At 44.3% G+C, this 20,097-nt stretch overlaps 1 protein-coding gene across 1 annotated transcript; it reads left to right on the top strand.

The window, feature by feature from the left end:
- The first annotated feature begins 302 nt into the window (after positions 1 to 302).
- CIAO1 (cytosolic iron-sulfur assembly component 1) lies at positions 303 to 19,466 on the top strand. Its single transcript, XM_060787483.2, has 8 exons — positions 303 to 357; positions 4,111 to 4,276; positions 6,922 to 7,070; positions 8,063 to 8,174; positions 10,205 to 10,293; positions 13,495 to 13,696; positions 16,747 to 16,834; positions 18,876 to 19,466. The coding sequence occupies exons 2-8, from the start codon at positions 4,138 to 4,140 to the stop codon at positions 19,111 to 19,113; spliced, it is 1,017 nt and encodes a 338-aa protein (XP_060643466.2). The 5' UTR covers positions 303 to 357; positions 4,111 to 4,137; the 3' UTR covers positions 19,114 to 19,466.
- The last annotated feature ends 631 nt before the right edge of the window (positions 19,467 to 20,097 follow it).

Below are 20,097 nucleotides of genomic sequence, written 5' to 3'. Positions count from 1 at the left end.
TCATAGACTCATAGAAATAGATTGTTACCCCGTTTTCTCTCTCCATGCCGAGACTTAAAGCTTTTCACAGTGGAAAACATTGCAATGCAACTTCAAATATACAAATATCAAAAAAGTATTATGATTATTATATATTATCAGTATTATTATACTTAGTATTATAGGGGACAGGTCCCCTTAAATCGGGATTTTTCCCCCCGCGCAAAGCTTCTTGGGAGTTGTCGTTTCTCCGCCACGAATAACAACAGCGACGGGTGGGAAAAGAAACTACCAATCCCGAAAGGCATAGCGGCGGGCGCTCTTTTGGCTTCTCTCCGAGGCTGCGCAGGCGCAGAGAAAGCCTCAGCCTACACACAGGTAGGAAGTGGTGGATAACTTCTCTGGGCGACTCCTGGGATTCCATAGCGTTGAACCATGGCAGTTAAAGTGGGATCAAACTGTATTAATTCCGTAGTATAGATGCAGCCTTGGCGCTCAGGCTTTAATAATATAATAACAATATAATATAATAATATATGATAACAATATTATTTTAGATGGAGCCTTAGATCTCACAGCTGTCAGGCTTTAATAATAATAATAATAATAATAATTATTATTATTATTATTATTATTATTATAAAGTGAAGAGAGAAGGGCCAGGAAAGCAGTTCCACGTTGTCTTCTGTGCTATACTAATAATATAATGTAATAGTGTATAATATATTGTATATACATATATTTATAATATTATAATGTAATACAATATAATACTACTAATAATACAATATTTTATATATATATATATAAATAACATGTAATATTACTTTTTGTCGTGTCAGGAGCGACCTGAGAAACTGCAAGTCGCTTCTGGTGTGAGAGAATTGGCCGTCTGCAAGGACGTTGCCCAGGGGACGCCCGGATGATTTGTTTTATCATCCTTGTGGGAGGCTTCTCTCATGTCCCTGCATGAAGAGCTGGAGCTGATAGAGGGAGCTCATCCGCCTCTCCCCGGATTTGAACCTGCGACCTGTCGGTCTTCAATCCTGCCAGCACAGGGGTTTAACCCACTGCGCCACCGGGGGCTCCATGTAATATTATGCTAATAATATCATATACTAGCCATCCCCTGCCACGCATTGCTGTGGCCCGGTCTGTTGATCTGGAAAATAAAGTAATGAGAAAGTGTTCGTTTCTAATATATGTAATTTCTTTCTGCTTGTGAGTAAACAGTATTTCTTGCTGTTTCTTTGTCAGTGTTGATGTGGAGAGTGTCTGGTTTGCCTACTCTGGAACATGCAACATATAATTGTCCTCCTTCAGGAGTTCTCTGTGCATGTGTGTGAATCATATCTATCTATATCTATGGCTGCATGACTCTTTGTCAGGAGGGCTTTGATTATGTTTTCTTGCCCTGATGAAGGGAGTTGGATTGGATGGCCTTAAGTATTTTCTGTTGGTCGTGGGGGTTCTGTGTGGGAAGTTTGGCCCAATTCTGTCATTCGTGGGTTTCAGAATGCTCTTTGATTTTAGGTGAACTGTGAATCCCAGTGACTACAACTCCCAAATGTCAAGGTCTATTTCCCCCAAACTCCATCTGTGTTCGTATTTGGGCGTATTGAGTGCTTGTGCCAAGTTTGGTCCAGATCCATCATTCAGTCCACAGTGCTCTCTGGATGTAGGTGAACTACAACTCCCAAACTCCAGGTCAATGCCCATCAAACCCTTCCAGTATTTTCTGTTGGTCAAGGGAGTTCTGTGTGCCAAGTTTGGTTCAATTCCATCAAGTTCAGAATGCTCTTTGATTGTAGGTGAACTATAAATCCCAGCAACTACAACTCCCAAATGACAAAATCATATTTTTTTTGAGTGATGGTCACTCCTTGTGTTGTGACACATTTTGTTGCCAAATTTGGTGTGATTTCGTTCATTGGTTCTTTTGTTTTTAAGGAACTCATTATGCACTGAGCATTTTTATAGATATAGATAATAATATAATTATTATAAAAATAACATTATAGAATATTATAAAAAAAATAAAAGTGAAGAGAGAAGGGCCAGGAAAGCAGTTCCACCTTGTCTTCTGTGCTATAATATTATAATGTAATACAATATAATACCAATACTAATAATATATATAACATATTACTAATAATATTACAATATAATGGTGTAGTACAATATAGTAAGATATAATACTGATATTGTGCTAAACTAATAATATAATATATTGTATGTGTATATGTCTAGTACACCACTCTGAGTCCCCTTCGGAGTGAGAAGGGTGGCATATAAATGTTGCTCTGCATCTCATGGTGCAAGAGCGTAGTCTATTCAGCACCTTCCAAGTCACCCAGTTTTCTGTGTGCCTGTTAGGGAGTCTCTCATTTGGTATCAGCCATTAATTGAGGTTCTGGGTTTGAGCCTGCCACTTTTGGACTCTTGCTTGCTGAGGTGTTCCAGCAAGTGTCTCTGTAGATCTTAGGAAGCTATTTCTTAATTTAAGGCATTGGTGTGCTGGCTAATATCCGAACAGAGGATGGGCCAGAGATGTCACTGCCTTGGTCCTTTCAATATTGCCTTCTACTTCTCGGCGGATGTCAAGTGATGCAATACTAGCTAAACAGTATAATTTCTCCAGTTGTGTGGGGCTAGAAATCTTGTGATAATGCAGCGTTTCTAGCACCCACTTTTTGCTTGATATTCAAGCAGTGCTTCTTGTAAGTCACAGCACACTCCAGAATGACTCCCAGGTCTTTTGGTGTGCTGCAGTTCTTCAGTGGGATTCCTTCCCAGGTCATCCGCAGAGCTTGAGATGCTTGTCTATTCTTAAGGTGAAAAGCAGACCACTGCATTTTAGATGGATTAGAAATCAGCTGGTTTTCCCTGTAATAGGCAGTAAGAGCACCTAAAGCTTAAGAGAGCTCCTGTTCAGCCATTTCAAAGCTCCCTGCTTGGGCGGTGATGGCACAGTCATCAGCATAGATGAAACTGCCTGTCCCTTCTGGCAGAGGCTGATCATTTGTGTAAATGTTGAACATGGATGGAGCAAGCACGCTGCCCTGAGGCAGGCAATTCTTCTGTTTCCGCCATCTGCTTCTCTGGCCCTGGAACTCAACAAAAAAGCTCCTGTTTTGTAGCATGTTTCTTATGAGGCGGGTGAGGTGGTCATCCTTTGTGATATTATACATTTTTCTCAGGAGGAGGCGGTGGTTTACGGTATCATAAGCCGCTGACAGGTCTATGAAGACAGCTCCTGTGATCTGCTGCCGTTCAAAGCCATCCTCTATGTGCTGAGTCAGGTTCAGCACTTACGATGTGCAGCTTTTGCCTTTCCTGAAGCCAGCTTGCTGTGGAATCAGACATGGGTCTATTTTTTCCATAATTCTATGCAAAATAAGTCTCTCCAGAACTTTGTAAAGATGGCATGACAAGGAGATTGGTCTATAGCTTTCTATCATTGCAGTCTTTGCCTGGTTTCAAGATGGCTATGACTCTTGCTTTCCTCCAGATTTTGGGGATCTCACAGGATGCAGTGCAGTTGTTCATCAGTTCCAGCAGCCAGCAAAAGTTCTTGATTTGTTCCATCCGTACATCATCCAGGCCAGCTGCTTTGCCATTTTTACATTTCCTATGAAGTGGGTGGGATGATGGCAATAATGATGTATTATATTTCTTACCCAATTTGAAGAGAGGTGGGGAAGAATAAGAATAATTTTTAATTATTTGTATTTTATTATGATGATATACAACATATTAAACTACAGAGATAAAACCTATACAGTAAGCTTCCAAGTTATGACCCAAATAGGTTCTGTAAGTTTGTTCTTAAGGTGAATTTGTATGTAAGTCAGAACAGAGACATTTCCAAGTGTACAACTGTGAGCTGTATATATATGTGTGTATGGCTTTCACTCTCTTTCTCTCTCTCCTCACACACATACACACACACACACACGCATAGCTGTGAGTGGTGTATATATGAACCACCTGGCCTTGAGTTATGCTCCATCTTTGTACGTTCATCCATTCAGGAAATGTATGACTGACAAGTTGAAACCCTTCTTGGCAATCTCTCGATTCAAATATTTTTAAAATGATGTTTAATTTTTGAAGCAATCTCCTTCCTAGGACCCAGCGCCTCTGTTTGGGGCCGCCATGAAAGATTCCTTGGTGCTCCTGTCCCGCATTGCTGCGCATCCGGACTCCCGCTGCTGGTTCCTGGCCTGGAACCCAACGGGGACCCTCTTGGCTTCCTGCGGAGGGGACCGCAGCATCCGCATCTGGGGCAAAGAAGGTGAGGTTGGAAGAGCAATATAATAATAATAATAATAATAATAATAATGGAAAATGAACACACAAAAATACTGTGGGACTTTCGAATCCAGACTGACAAAGTTTCGGAACACAATACACCAGACATCACAATTGTGGGGGGAGGGGGGGAGTTTGGATTAGCCATATCGGGTGACAGTCGCATTGAGGAAAAACAACAGGAAAAACTCAGCTGTTATCAGGACCTCAAAATCTAATTGCAAAGGCTCTGTCATAAACCAGTACAGGGGGTCCCAGTGGTCATCGGCACCCTGCGTGCCATGCCAAAATATCTCAGCCGGCATTTGGAAACAATAAACATTGACAAAATCACGATCTGTCAACTGCAAAAGGACACCTGACTTGGATCTGCGCGCATCATTTGAAAATACATCACACAGTCCTAGACGCTTGAGAAGTGTTCGACTTGTGATTTTGTGATATGAAATCCAGCATAAAGATCACGTTTGTTGTGACATACTGTGTTTTTGTGTCAGTAAAATAATAATAATAATAATAATAATAATAATAATGTGTTGTCGAAGGCTTTCATGGTCTGAATCACTAGGTTGCTGTGAGTCTGGGCTGCATTGCCACATCAATGCCAGGCTTCCTCAGAGGTTGTGAGGTCTGTAGGAAACTAGGCAGTGAGGTTTATATATCTACGGAATAACGTCTTGGATGGGAGGAAGAACTCTTGTCTGCTTGAGGCATACATGAAGGGAACCACGGACCACTTAGGGAAGCTGATGAAACACAACATACAAACGATCTTCACACCCACTAAGAAAATCCAACAAATACTACATTCAGCAAAGGACAACAGGGATCCTCTCACCCCTGCAGGAGTCTACCGTATACCATGCAGCTGTGGACAAGAAGTCTACAGAGGGAGCACAGTTAAACAGGAAGAACAATTTCAAACCAGAAACAGAACATTTTTCAAATTTTGTTACATAGTGTAATCTCCCAGTTGTGCCACCTGTACAAAGTTCTGGAGAGACTTATTTTGCATAGAATTACGGAAAAAATAGAACCATGTCTGATTCCACAGCAAGCTGGCTTCAGGAAAGGCAAAAGCTGCACATCGCAAGTGTTGAACCTGACTCAGCACATAGAAGATGGCTTTGAAAGGCAGCAGATCACAGGAGCTGTCTTCATAGACCTGTCAGCGGCTTATGATACCGTAAACCACTGCCTCCTCCTGAGAAAAATGTATAATATCACAAAGGACTACCGTCTCACCTGCCTCAGAGGAAAGCTGCTACAAAACAGGAGCTTTTTTGTTGAGTTCCAGGGCCAGAGAAGCAGATGGCGGAAACAGAAGAAAGGCCTGCCTCAGGGGAACGTGCTTGCTCCATCCATGTTCAACATCTACACAAATGACCAGCCACTGCCAGAAGGGACAAAGAGTTTCATCTATGCTGATGATCGTGCCATTACTGCTCAAGCAGGGAGCTTTGAGATGGTTAAACAAAAGCTCTCCGAAGCTCTAAGTGCCCTTACCAGCTACTAAAGGGAAAACCAGCTGATCCCTAACCCATCTAAAACACAGACATGTGCTTTTCATCTCAAGAACAGACAAGCATCCCAAGCTCTGAAGATCACCTGGGAAGGAATCCCACTGGAGCATTGCAGCGCACCCAAATATCTGGGAGTCACTCTGGACCGTGCTCTGACCTACAAGAAGCACTGCTTGAATATCAAGCAAAAAGTGGGTGCTAGAAACAATATCATACAAAAGCTGACTTGCACAACCTGGGGATCACAACCAGACACAGTGAAGACATCTGCCCTTGCGCTATGCTACTCTGCTGCTGTGTACGCATGCCTAGTGTGGAACGCATCTCACCACGCTAAAACAGTAGATGTGGCTCTTAATGAGGCATGCCGCATTATCACGGGATGTCTGCGCCCTACACCACTGGAGAAATTACACTGTCTAGCTGGTATTGCACTACCTGACATCCACCGGGAAGTAGCAGCCAATAGTGAAAGGACCAAGGCAGAGACATCTCCAGCTCATCCCCTGTTTGGGTATCAGCTAGCACGTCAACGACTTAAATCTAGAAATAGTTTTCTAAGATCTACAGAGACACTCGCTGGAACACCTCAGCAAGTGAGAGTCCAAAAGTGGCAGGCTCTAACCCAGAACCTCAACCAATGGCTGATACCAGATGAGAGACTCCCCCCTGGGCACACAGAAAACTGGGCAACTTGGAAGGCGCTGAACAGACTGCGCTCTGGCACCATGAGATGCAGAGCCAACCTCAAGAAATGGGGCCACAAAATGGAATCCACAACATACGAGTGTGGAGAAGAGCAAACCACTGACCACCTGCTGCAATTCATCCTGAGCCCTGCCACATGCACAATGGAGGACCTTCTTGCAGCAACACCAGAGGCACTCCAAGTGGCCAGATACTGGTCAAAGGACATTTAATCAACTACCAAACTCGCAAATTGTGTATTTTGTCTGTTTGTCTGTTTTGTTCTGTTAGAAATGTAATACAATTGACTGGTTGCCCTGACACGACAAATAAATAAAATCCATCACCCTTTGGCTGCCATGGTCAGGAGAAGGCCTTTCCGGGGGATGTGACACTCCACTTGTCTCTTTCCCAATAGGAGATGCCTGGCTGTGCAAGTCTGTCTTGGGCGAAGGGCACCAGCGGACAGTCCGGAAGGTGGCCTGGTCACCTTGTGGCAACTATCTTGCCTCAGCCAGCTTTGATGCCACCACCTGCATTTGGAAGAAGAACCAGGAGGACTTCGAGGTAAGTCGGCAGAGGCATTTCTATTCTGTATGTTGTCGAAGGCATTCATGTCTGGAATCATTGGGTTGCTGTGAGTTTTCCGAGCTATATAGCCATGTTCCAGGAGCATTCTCTCCTGATGTTGCACCCACATCTATGCCAGGCATCCTCAGAGGTTGTGAGGTCTGTTGGAAACGAAGCAAGTGAGGTTTATTTATCTGTGAAATGTCCAGGGTTCGTGAAAGAACCCTTCTCTGTTTGAGGCAAGTATGAATGGTCAGCTTAATTAGCATTGAATGGTCTTGCAGCTTCAAGGCTTGGCTGCTTCCTGCCTGGGGGAACCCTTTGTTGGGAGGTGTTAGCTAGCCCTGATTGTCTGGAATTCCCCTGTTTCCGAGACTGCCTTCCCGAGACTGCTGCGATCCTCATCCAATGACTGATCAAGACCAAACTTGGCACACAGAGTACCCATGTCCCACTCTACATCCTGGTGCTGTTTGGAGGAGGATGGAGCATGGACGGTGGGACTCGCAGTACCTTCACTAACTTCTTGAGAGCACTGTGAGCCACATAAATAACTGATAAAGACCAACCTTGGCACACAATGCCTTTCTCAAATAACCTGGACACCACTGGGTCCCCAAACTAGTATAATATAATAATTTAATAATAATATAATGCAATAGTATTATAATACTATTACAATAATATAATATAATTATTATAATAATAAAATATTAGCTGCATCATTAGATCTCACATTTGTCAGGCTTTAATAATATAATAATTATAATATTATTGTGGGAGTTGCAGTCCAAAACAGCTGGAGGGAAGGCCGAAGTTGGCTCATGCCTGCACTAGAGGCTTACGAATGCAGCATAGCATCACATTGCATTTTTCCGCTGACGCATCCCATCGTTGTCTGATGCTGCACTAAGATTCCCCTTTCCCATGGACTGCTTTTCAATCCAGGTGCCTCCCATCCTATATCTGTGTTTTCTTTTTGTATTCAGTGTGTTGCAACCCTGGAGGGCCATGAGAACGAGGTGAAGTCTGTGGCCTGGGCTCCGTCTGGCTCTCTCTTGGCCACCTGCAGCCGGGACAAGAGCGTCTGGGTTTGGGAAGGTGAGAGCGGGGATTAACGCTTGGGTCAAAGGGAGTGCGGAAAAAGGAGCCTGTATAGCCATGATGGCAACCTTTTAGAAACCAATTTCCTAAACAGGGGGGTTGGAAACCGCCCTGAGTCCCTTTGGGAGACAGGGTGGTATGCAAATAAAGATTTATTATTATTTTAAGTGAGTTCAGAAGCAAATTCATATTCTACAATTGATAGTTGCTTTGAGTCCCCTTCAGGAGAGATAAAGTGGGGTCGCACTCCCCTTGAAGGCGCAGGTTCGCAGCTTGGGTGTGACCCTGGACTCATCGTTGAGCCTGGATCCCCAGGTTTCAGCGGTGACCAGGGGAGCATTTGCACAGCTTCGGCTCGTGCGCCAGCTGCGCCCGTATCTTGGGAAGTCTGACTTGGCCACGGTGGTACACGCTTTGGTCACATCCCGCCTCGACTACTGCAACGCTCTCTACGTGGGGCTGCCCTTGAAGACGGCCCGGAAGCTCCAGCTAGTCCAGCGCGCGGCAGCCATGTTGTTAACTGGAGCGGGACGCAGGGAGCACACAACGCCCTTGCTGTCCCAGCTCCACTGGCTGCCGATTTGCTACCGGGCCCAATTTAAGGTGCTGGTGTTATCCTACAAAGCCCTAAACGGTTCCGGCCCAAAATACCTTGCGAACCGCATCTCGGCCTACGAGCCCACGAGGACCTTGAGATCATCTGGGGAGGCCCTTCTCTCGGTTCCGCCTGCCTCACAGGCACGCCTGGCGGGGACGAGAGAGCGGGCCTTCTCGGTGGTGGCCCCCCGGCTATGGAACTCCCTCCCTGCTGAAATCAGACAGGCGCCTTCCCTCATGGCCTTCCGCAAGGGCCTGAAAACCTGGCTCTTCGAAAAGGCCTTCAACTAAGTGCTATGTCTTTGTTGGAATGACCACCAGAATGGACTATGACTATGAGACTGATTACGACCCCAAACTAGACGAAGCGGATTTTTAGATGTTGTGTTATGTCTTGATCTGTTGTAAATTGTTGTCTTTTCTATGTTCTGTACACCGCCAAGAGTCGCCCTCGGGCTGAGAGTGGCGGTTAACAAGTGCAAATAATAAATAAATAAATAAATATAAATAGATCTATATCTATATAAATAAAAATGTAATGTTCGTTTGTGAGATTAACAGAACTCCAAAACCACTGGACAAATTGACACCAAATTTGGACACAAGACACCTAACAACCCAATGTATGTCCTTCACTCAAAAAATTGATTTTGCCATTTGGGAGTTGTAGTTGCTGGGATTTTTAGTTCACCTACAATCAAAGAGCATTCTGAACCCCACCAACAATGGAATTGAACCAAACCCGGCACAGTTCTACCATGACAAACGGAAAACACTGCAAGGGTTTGCTGGGTAGTGTCCTTTGGTTTTGGAGTTAAAGTTCACTTACATCCAGAGACCACTGCGGACTCAAACAATGATGGATCTGTACTAAACTCTACATGAATACTCAATATACCCAGATGTGAACACTGGTGGAGTTTGGGGAAATTCAAGCCCAATAAAGAACTTTGTTGAACTTATCTTGAATTTATCTTGAGCCTCAATAGAACTTTGTGTTGGGAAGTCTAAAGGGCCCTTCAGCTGAGGCACCCCTGCGTCCCGTTGGGCATACAGAGAGCACGTCCTATAAACAGACATTATTTCAGGCCCAGCGTGCGACATCATAGTAAACATGCCCAAGAGCCCTGCCAATGTCCTCCGCAAACACCATCCTGTGCACCACCCAAGTGAAGGCTTTCATACAGGGACAATTTCTTCCCAGTTCTGAGAAGGCAGCACTTCTCAGAACTGCACACATTCTACGAAAATACCTCTAACATCCTAGGTCCTTGAGAAGAACCCAATATTCAGAGATGAACCCCAGGCACTTGGACCTAATGTGCATTTGTGCTGTGTTGTTATGAACATATAAATAATAAGAATTTTGCTGTAGTTTTCCAATCCTCTCTAAGCTGAATTCACACTGACCCCTCTGTGCTTTGTTTCAGTGGATGAAGAAGATGAGTACGAGTGCATGAGCGTGCTGAATTCCCACACGCAGGACGTCAAGCATGTGGCCTGGCATCCCAACCAGGAGGTGAGTGGACCTTGGCATCCTTGAGCACAAGGCATTTGTGGGAAGGGTCTCCTCCTGAGAGCTTTCGGTCCGCTGAATGATGGCAGCTTGCCCAGTCTCTGTGCTGTTGTATAGTACTATTCTAAAGCCTTTGACAGTGTGGATCATAATAAATTGTGGTAAGTTCTTGGTGGTCTGGGCATACCAAATCACCTTGTCTCTCTCCTGAGAAATCTGTATAAGGACCAAGTAGCAACAGTCAAAACTGACCCTGGAACAACAGACTGGTTCAAGATTGGGAAAGGCATACGGCAAGGCTGCATACTCTCCCCCAACCTATTCAACTTGTATGCAGAACACATCATGCGCTGTGCAGGGCTTGACGAATGCAAGGCTGGGGTGAAAATTGCTGGAAGAAGCATTAATAACCTTAGATATGCAGATGATACCACTTTGATGGCCAAAAGCGAGGAGGAGCTGAGGAGCCTTCGAACCAAGGTGAAAGAAGAAAGCGCAAAAGCTGGGTTGCAGCTAAATATAAAAAAACCAAGATTATTGCAACAAGAATGATTGATAACTGGGAAATAGAGGGAGAAAACGTGGAGGCAGTGACAGACTTTGTATTTCTAGGTGCAAAGATTACTGCAGATGCAGACTGTGGCCAGGAAATCAGAAGACGTTTCCTTCTTGGGAGGAGAGCAATGACAAATCTTGATAAGATAGTGAAGAGTAGAGACATCACACTGGCAACAAAGATCCGCATAGTTTTTGTTTTGTTTTGTTTTGTTTTGTCCTGTCAGGAGCAACTTGAGAAACTGCAAGTCGCTTCTGGTGTGAGAGAATTGGCTGTCTGCAAGGACGTTGCCCAGGGGACGCCTGGATGATTTTGATGTTTTATCATCCTTGTGGGGGGCTTCTCTCATGTCTCCGCATGAGGAGCTGGAGCTGATAGAGGGAGCTCATCCGCCTCTCCCCGGATTCGAACCTGTGACCAGTCGGTCTTCAGTCCTGCCGGCACAAGGGTTTAACCCACTGCGCCACTGGGGGCTCCATCCGCATAGTTAAAGCAATGGTATTCCCCGTAGTCACCTACGGATGTGAGAGCTGGATCATAAGGAAGGCTGAGCGAAGTATAGAATCATAGAATCAAAGAGTTGGAAGAGACCTCATGGGCCATCCAGTCCAATCCCCTGCAAAGAAGCAGGAATAATGCATTCAAAGCACCCCTGACAGATGGCCATCCAGCCTCTGTTTAAAAACCTCCAAAGAAGGAGCCTCCACCACACAGAGAGCAGAGAGTTCCACTGCTGAACGGCTCTCACAGTCAGGAAGTTCTTTCTAATATTCATGTGGAATCTCCTTTCTTTTTTGTTTGAAGCCATTGTTTTGTGTCCTAGTCTCCAGGGCAGCAGAAAACAAGCCTCCTCCCTATGACTTCCTCTCACGTATTTATACATGGGTATCATGTCTCCTTTCAACCTTCTCTTCTTCAGGCTACACATGCCCAGCTCTTTAAACCGCTCCTCATAGGGCTTGTTCTCCAGACCCTCGTCATTTTAGTTGCCCTCCTCTGGACACATTCCAGCTTGTCAATATCTCTCTTGAATTGTGGTGCCCAGAATTGGACACAATATTCCAGGTGTGGTCTAACCAAGGCAGAATAGAGAGGTAGCATGACTTCCCTGGATCTAGACACTATGCTCCTATTGATGGGGGCCAAAATCCCATTGGCTTTTTTTTCTGCCACATCACATTGTTGGCTCATGTTTAACTTGTTGTCCACGAGGACTCCAATATCCTTTTCACACGTACTGCTCTCGAGCCAGGCATTGTCCCCCATTCTGTATCTTTGCATTTCGTTTTTTCTGCATAAGTGGAGTATCTTGCATTTGTCACTGTTGAACTTCACTTTTCCTCTGGGTGGATCTTCGTCTTTATTCTCGTGGCTTGTTCTCGGTCTTGCAGCTCTTCTGATGTCTGAGGTGGAATATCCATTGGCCTGGAGAGCCCAGTTGAGGTGGTTCAGTTCCTCTTGGAGGAGGTTCACAGATTCTTTTTGCAAAGTCTGCCAAGGCTTTAATGGTGCTTCTTTTTTGACTTGGGTGATGGTTGGAGTTTTTATGTAGATATCTATCCGTGTGTGTGGGTTTCCTGTAAACGGTGTGACTCAATTGTTGATCTGGTTTGCGGATGACTAGGACATCTAGAAAAGGCAGTCTTCCTTCATTTTCTTTTTCCATGGTGAATTGGATGTTTGGGTGGATGCTGCTAAGATGGTCCAACCTAGACACAGCATTTTATTTGAGAACACAGAAATGCTGGACCACTCTCACAACCACCATGTCAGGCTACACAGAGAAGCCATTGAAATCCACAAGAAGCATGTGGACAATTTCAACAGAAAGGAGGAAACCATGAAAATGAACAAAATCTGGCTACCAGTATTTAAAAACTCTAAAATTACAACAGCAAAACAACAGAGGGAAAACAATCAGGCACATCTAATCACCTCTCAACAAAAGATTCCCCCAGGCACTGCCAAGCCATGAAATGCTAATTAAGGCGGTCAGTTGAAACATTAACACCTAGCTCCAGCAGACAAGAGTCCTTTGCCCCACCCTGGTCATTCCACAGATATATAAACCCATTTTCCTAGTTCCATCAGACCTCACTACCTCTGAGGATGCTTGTCATAGGTGCAGGTGAAACATCAGGAGAAAATGCCTTTGGAACATGGCCATATAGCCCAGAAAAACCTACAACAACCCGATGTATATAATATTTTCTGGCCTCCGCTCAGGAAAATAGGAGAGAAGCCCCTTTAAGTCTAATCACAAACTGCTAGGTTGGCAGAAGCTGGGGTAACAGAGGGAGCTCGCCCCCACTCCCTGGATTCAAACCACCAACCTTTCAGTCAGCAAGTTCAGCAGCTCCGTAGTTTAACCCACTGTGCCACCACGGAGCCTATATATTTCTATAATTTTTATATCGTTGATATTATATTGTATTATTTCTTAACTACTGACCCGTCAGATAAAGCTCTGCTCTTTGTCAGCTAAGACTTTGTAAAAATCATATATGTATTGCCCTAATGTCTCGGAACGTAAGCTTATGAATATGAATATTGGGATCCTGGGGAAATTGCCTTCCGATGGGATGCAGCGTTGTGTCTGTTCTTGGCTGCTCTGAGTGTGGCCTTTATCTCTCCCTTTCCGCTCCCAGTTGTTGGCCTCGGCCAGCTACGACGACACGGTGAAGTTGTACCGGGAGGAAGAGGACGACTGGGTGTGCTTTGCCACCCTGGAGGGTCACGAGTCCACCGTCTGGAGCCTGGCCTTCGACCCCAGCGGGGACCGGCTGGCCTCCTGCAGCGACGACAGGACCGTCCGCATTTGGCGCCAGTACAAGCCGGGCAACGCGCAAGGTCAGTGGGGAGAACCTCCAGGTGGTAAGAGGACCTTCAAGGGCGGAAAACGCCATGGCCTAGGCCTCTTCTCTTGGAGACCTTCTCTTGGAGATGGCCCTTGAGGTCTCTTCCAAGTCTATGATTCTATAGTATTAGCAGTAGTAGTAATTCTATTCTAGTAGTATTAAGTAGAGGTTGGATAACCATCTGTTGGGAGGGCTTTGATGGTGCCACTGGGACTTTGGCGAGTCAGCTGCATTAAGATCATTACTGACCAAAAGGTCATGAGTTCGAAGCGAACCCGGGTCGGAGTAAGCTCCCGACCATTTGTCTAGCTTTCTGTCGACGTTTGCAGCCCGAAAGACAGTTGCATCTGTCAAGTTGGAAAATTAGGTACAGCTTATGCAGAGAGTCAGCTGCATTAAGATCATTACTGACCGAAAGGTCATGAGTTTGAAGCCAGCCGGGTCGGAGTAAACTCCCGACCATTTGCCTAGCTTGCTGTCGACCTTTGCAGCCTGAAAGACAGTTGCATCTGTCAAGTTGGAAAATTAGGTACAGCTTATGCAGAGAGGCTAATTTAACTACCGTATATACTCGAGTATAAGCCGAGTATAAGCCGAACCGAATATAACCCGAGGCACTTAAATTTTATTACAAAAACTGGGAAAACGTATTGACTCGAGTATAAGTTGAAGGTGGGAAATGCAGCAGCTACTTGGAAATTCCAAAATGAAAATAAATAGATTCTAATACTATTACATTAATTGAGGCATCAGTAGGTTAAATGTTTTTGAATATTTACATAAAACTGTAAATATGTCCAACTCTATTAAACCATGATTTTTCAGTGTAAATATGTTTGCACACCCTTTCAGTAATAAAAGAGTAAAATAATAAATGTAATAATACTAGAGAAAAGTAATAGAAATGTAATAATAACAGTAATAATAGAGTAAAATGATAAATGTAATAATAACAATAATAAAGTAAAATAATAAATGTAATAATAGAGTAAAATAATAATAATAATAATAATAGAATTAAATAATAAATAATCTTGACTCAAATATAAGCCGAATGGGATTTTTTCAGCCTAAAAAAGGGCTGAAAAACTAGGCTTATACTCAAGTATATACAGTAATTTACAACACCATAAAAATCTCTGGCAAGCATGCAAAGAATGAGGAAAGTACTCCATCAATGTCACAAATGGACAGTGAAGGGACAGCTCCCCCGGTGGCCAGAACACCCTCATGAAGCTGGAATGTTAAATGGCCTCTGTGTGTCTGTCTATAGATGTTGTGTGTCTATGGCATTGAATGTTTGCCATGTCTATGTACATTGCAATCCACCCTGAGTATCCTGCGGGGTGAGACGGGACAGAATACAAATACTATAAATAAATTAAATAAATAAATGCCAGGCAGACTGGGGTTGGATTATATGGCCCTTGAAGTCTCTTCCAATTCTAGGATTCTATAGTATTATCATTATTATTAAGTAGAGGCCAAATGACCATCTGTCGGGAAGGCTTTGATGGTGTCCTCATGCCTAACAGATTGGGGTTGGATTATATGGCCCTTGAGGTCTCTTCCAATTCTAGGATTCTATAGTATTATCATTATTATGAAGTAGAGGTCAAATGGCCATCTGTTGGGAAGGCTTTGATGGTGTCCTCATACCTAACAGATTGGGGTTGGATTATATAGCACTTGAAGTCTCTTCCAATTCTATGATTCTGTAATAGTAGTAGTATTAAGTAGAGGCTAGATGGCCATCTGTTAGAAGAGCTTTGATTGTGTCTTCCTTCCTGGCAGGAAGGGGTTGGTCTGGATGGCTTTGGGGATTCCCTTCCAACAATAATGGGAACTGCCCGGGGGTCCCATAGTCTCTTTCTCTGGAGGTTTCTAAGCAGAAGCCAGATGGCCATCTGTCGGGATCCAAAGGCTGTGGCTGCAGAGTTGCTCCTTTTCCCAATGAAGTGATTAAATGCATGCATTTAAATATCTCACTGGGTCAGTGTGAAATGCAGGTATCTTTATCGAATGAGAGTTTGAAGAGCCATCTGATTTAACCTCATTCTGCCATGCTGGAAAACACAACCCAAACCCTCCCAGCAGATCACCATCCCTCCTCCAGAGGAGACTCCATTCGACTCCTCTGTGTTTACTCAGTCCAACATCGGGAAGTTCTTCATGTTTAGATGGAATCTCATTTTCCTGCAATTTGAATCCATGGCTCTATTGTGTCCTAGATTCTAAAGCAGCAAAAAAACAAGCTTCTTGATATGGCATTCTTTCAAATATTTAGGCACTGGATGGCCATCTGTCGGGAGGGCTTTGATGGTGTCCTCATGCCAGGCAGACTGGGGTTGGATTATATAGCCCTTGAGGTCTCTTCCAATTCTAGGATTCTATATCTATATAAATAAAAATGTAATCTTCGTTTGTGGGATTAACAGAACTCAAAAACCACTGTACGAATTGACACTAAATTTTGACACAAGACACCTAACAACCCAGTGTATGTCCTTCACTAAAAAAGAATTGATTTTGTCATTTGGGAGTTGTAGTTGCTGGGATTTATAGTTCACCTACAATCAAAGAGCATTCGGAACTCCATCAGCAATGGAATTGATCCAAGGCACACAGAACTCCCATGACCAAGAGAAAATACTGGAACGTTTTGGTGGGCATTGACCTTGAGTTTTGGAGTTGTAGTTTGCCTACATCCAGAGAGCACTGTGGGACTCGAAACAATGATGGAGCTGGACCAAACTTGGCATGAATCCTCAATATGCCAAAATGTGAACACTGGTGGAGTTTGAGGAAAATAGATCTTGACATTTGGGAGTTGTAGTTGCTGGGATTTATAGTTCACCTACAATCACAGAGCATTCTGAACCCCACCAACGATAGAATTGGGCCAAACATCCCACACAGAACCCTCAGGTGGGCCACAGCAATGCGTGGCAAGGGACAGCTAGTGCATATATAATTTTTCTCAGACTTGGCTGTCAGAGGATCTCAGTTGTCTCAAAGGTAAGAGCCACTTCTCTGTTTCAGGGGTGGTCTGCTGCGGCACCGATCCCACCTGGAAGTGCGTCTGCACCCTTTCCGGCTTCCACACAAGGACCATCTACGACGTGGCATGGTGAGCAAAGTGGGGAAGGGAGAGAGGGGTATCGGTATCCAAAGGAGGGGCAGAACATGAGGATGCAGCTCCCAGATATGGGCAAACTTGGGCCCTCCAGGCATTTTGGACTTCAACTCCCACAATTCCTAACAGCCTACTGGCTGTGATGTGGGGTCTAGACATCCTGTGATTATGTGGCATGTCTCATTAAGAGCCACATCCACTGTTTTAATGTGGTGAGATGTGTTCCACACTGGGCAGCAGAGTAGCAAAGGGCAAGGGCAGATGTCTTCACTGTTTCTGGTTGTGATCCCGAAGTTGTGCCAGTCAGCTTTCGTATGATATGGTTTCTAGCACCCACTTTTTGCTTGATATTCAAGCAGTGCTTCTTATAAGTCAGAACATGGTCCAGAGTTACTCCCAAGTATTTGGGTGTGCTGCAATGCTCCAGTGGGATTCCTTCCCAGGTCATTCTCAGAGTCCAAGATGCTTGTCTGTTTTTAAGGTGAAAAGTGCAGCTAACACTCTTAATTTCTACAGTGGTGTGGAGCGTAGACATCCTGTGATAATGCGGCATGTCTCATTGAGAGCCACATCCACTGTTTTAATGTGGTGAGATGTGTTCCACACTGGGCATGCGTACTCAACAGCAGAGTAGCAAAGCGCAAGAGCAGATGTCTTCACTGTGTCTGGTTTTGATCCCCAGGATGTGCCAGTCAGCTTTCGTATGATATTGTTTCTAGTGCCCACTTTTTGCTTGATATTCAAGCAGTGCTTCTTATAAGTCAGAACATGGTCCAGAATGACTTCCAAGTATTTGGGTGTGCTGCAGTGGGATTCCTTCCTAGGTCATTCTCAGAGTCCAAGATGCTTGTCTGTTTTTAAGGTGAAAAGCCCACATCTATGTTTTAGATGGATTATGAATCAGCTGGTTTTCCCTGTAATAGTCAGTAAAACCACCTAAAGCTTCGGAGAGCTTCTGCTCAACCATTTTGAAGCTCCCTGCTTGGGCGGTGATGGCACGATCGTCAGCATAGATTAAACTCTCTGTTCTTTCTGGCAGTGGCTGGTCATTTGTGTAAATGTTAAACATTGATGGAGCAGAGCACGGTCGGAGCACAGTCCAGAGTGACTCCCAGGTATTTTGGTGTGCTGCAATGTTCCAGTGGGATTCCTTCCTAGGTCATTCTCAGAGCTCAAGATGCTTGTCTGGGCAACATCTTTGTAGATTCTCTCACACTAGAAGCGACTTGCAGCATGCACCAAAATCCATTATTACCTGCTTTGAACTGGATAGTGTAGACTCGTATAATCTGGTTCAAAGCAGGTAATGTGTTTAAACAGAAGCAGTGTAGACTCATATAATCTGGTTCAAAGCAGGTAATGTGTTTAAACAGAAGCAGTGTAGACTCATATAATCTGGTTCAAAGCAGGTAATGTGTTTAAACAGAAGCAGTGTAGACTCGTATAATCTGGTTCAAAGCAGGTAATGTGTTTAAACAGAAGCAGTGTAGACTCATATAATCTGGTTCAAAGCAGGTAATGTGTTTAAACAGAAGCAGTGTAGACTCGTATAATCTGGTTCAAAGCAGGTGATGTGGTGGAACAGAAGCAGTGTAGACTCATATAATCTGGTTCAAAGCAGGTAATGTGTTTAAACAGAAGCAGTGTAGACTCGTATAATCTGGTTCAAAGCAGGTGATGTGGTTGAACAGAAGCAGTGTAGACTCATATATGTTAAACATTGATGGAGCAAACACACACAATATTCTACCTATATATTCTGCCAATGGCTTCTAATTATTTTGAAAACATTGTATTTTATTTTCAAGGAGACAGGTTAATTTATCAAATTCACCAGTTTAGCAGTTTGGCCAACCATTCATTTGTTTCTTTCCAGTGTCTGGCACAAACTATTACAGCCTTTTGAAAGAAAACCATAATAATACACTTTATATATATTCTGCTTTATCTCCCCGGAAGGACTCGGGGACTCGTATTTTTCTTCTTGATGACCGCATTCGCCAGTCTCTTCCTTGTTGGTTCTAATCCCCTTCAGGTGCCACTTGACGGGCGCCTTGGCCACCGCTTGCGGGGACGACTCCATCCGGGTATTTGAGGAGGAGCCCAGCTCGGACCCCCAGCAGCCCACTTTCAACCTGGTGGCCCACGTGGCCCGGGCCCATTCCCAGGATGTCAACTGCGTGGCTTGGAACCCCAAGGAGAAAGGCTTGCTAGCTTCCTGCAGCGATGAGGGAGACATCGCGTTCTGGCAATACCAGCACCCCGAGGCCTGAAGAGGTGCTCTCCCGCCTTTATTACCCTAGGACATATAGGGTTCCCCCAAAATCAACCTGGAAAGCTGGTTCTTCCATAGCGATTCCTGTTATTCCCTGAATTTCTACTGGAGGGGTGTCCTTTTTTTACTAAAACAAACAAGCGGAGGCCTGGGCAAACTTTTGGCCCTCCAGATGTTTTGCACTCCAACTCCCACAATTCTTAGCTGCCTACCGGTGGTTAGGAATTGTGGGCGCTGAAGTCCAAAGCACCTGGAGGGCCAAAAGTTTGCCCAGGCCTGTTCTAAGACAAGGACTAAGAGGTATACTTACAGAAACAAGTCTGAAAGAAATAATAAAACCTAAACATGGTACTCTCTCTGTTTTGTTTCTTGCTCTCTATGCAATCTAGCTTTTGTCAACATAGCTGGTAAATCACCAGCAGCGATAAAATCTACCAACTGAAAAGTTGCCATCTCGAAGCTTCAGGTTGGGGTGAGCAACCGACTGCCAGCCCAGCTCACTGTCGACCTAAGCCAAGGGTCCTCAAACATTTTAAACAGAGGGCCAGGTCACAGTCCCTCAAACTGTTGGAGGGCTGGATTATAATTTGAAAAAAAAAATATGAACGAATTCCTATGCACACTGCACATCTATTATTTGTGTAAAAATATTTAAAAACAATACAATAATTAAAATGAACAATTTTAACAAAAATAAACTTATTAGCATTTCAATGGGAAGTGTGGGCCTGCTTTTGGCTGATGATGAAATAGGATTGTTGTTGTGGTGGTGTGCTTTCAAGCCATTTCAGATTTAGGTTAATCCTGACCGAGGGCTGGGTAAATGACCTTGGAGGGCCGTATCCAGCCCTCGGGCCTTAGTTTGAGGACTCCTGACCTAAGCAGTTCGAAAACAGCTTAAAGCTGTAAGTAGAGAAATTAGGTACCACTAAAAAGCAGGGGAGGTATTTTGCAGCACCATAAAAGAAAAAGATCAGAAAAT

The sequence above is a fragment of the Anolis sagrei genome, chromosome 7, assembly GCF_037176765.1.
Source record: "Anolis sagrei isolate rAnoSag1 chromosome 7, rAnoSag1.mat, whole genome shotgun sequence".
In the NCBI taxonomy this organism is placed as follows: Eukaryota; Metazoa; Chordata; class Lepidosauria; order Squamata; family Dactyloidae; genus Anolis; species Anolis sagrei.
This window is presented reverse-complemented; position numbering and strand designations above follow the sequence as displayed.

Excerpts from the sequence above, each read along its gene's own strand:
- CIAO1 (XM_060787483.2), top strand. The coding sequence starts at position 4,138 with ATGAAAGATTCCTTGGTGCTCCTGTCCCGCATTGCTGCGCATCCGGAC. Across the intron at positions 8,175-10,204 it reads GAGCGTCTGGGTTTGGGAAG|TGGATGAAGAAGATGAGTAC; the intron begins GTGAGAGCGGGG and ends GCTTTGTTTCAG. Across the intron at positions 13,697-16,746 it reads CAAGCCGGGCAACGCGCAAG|GGGTGGTCTGCTGCGGCACC; the intron begins GTCAGTGGGGAG and ends TCTCTGTTTCAG.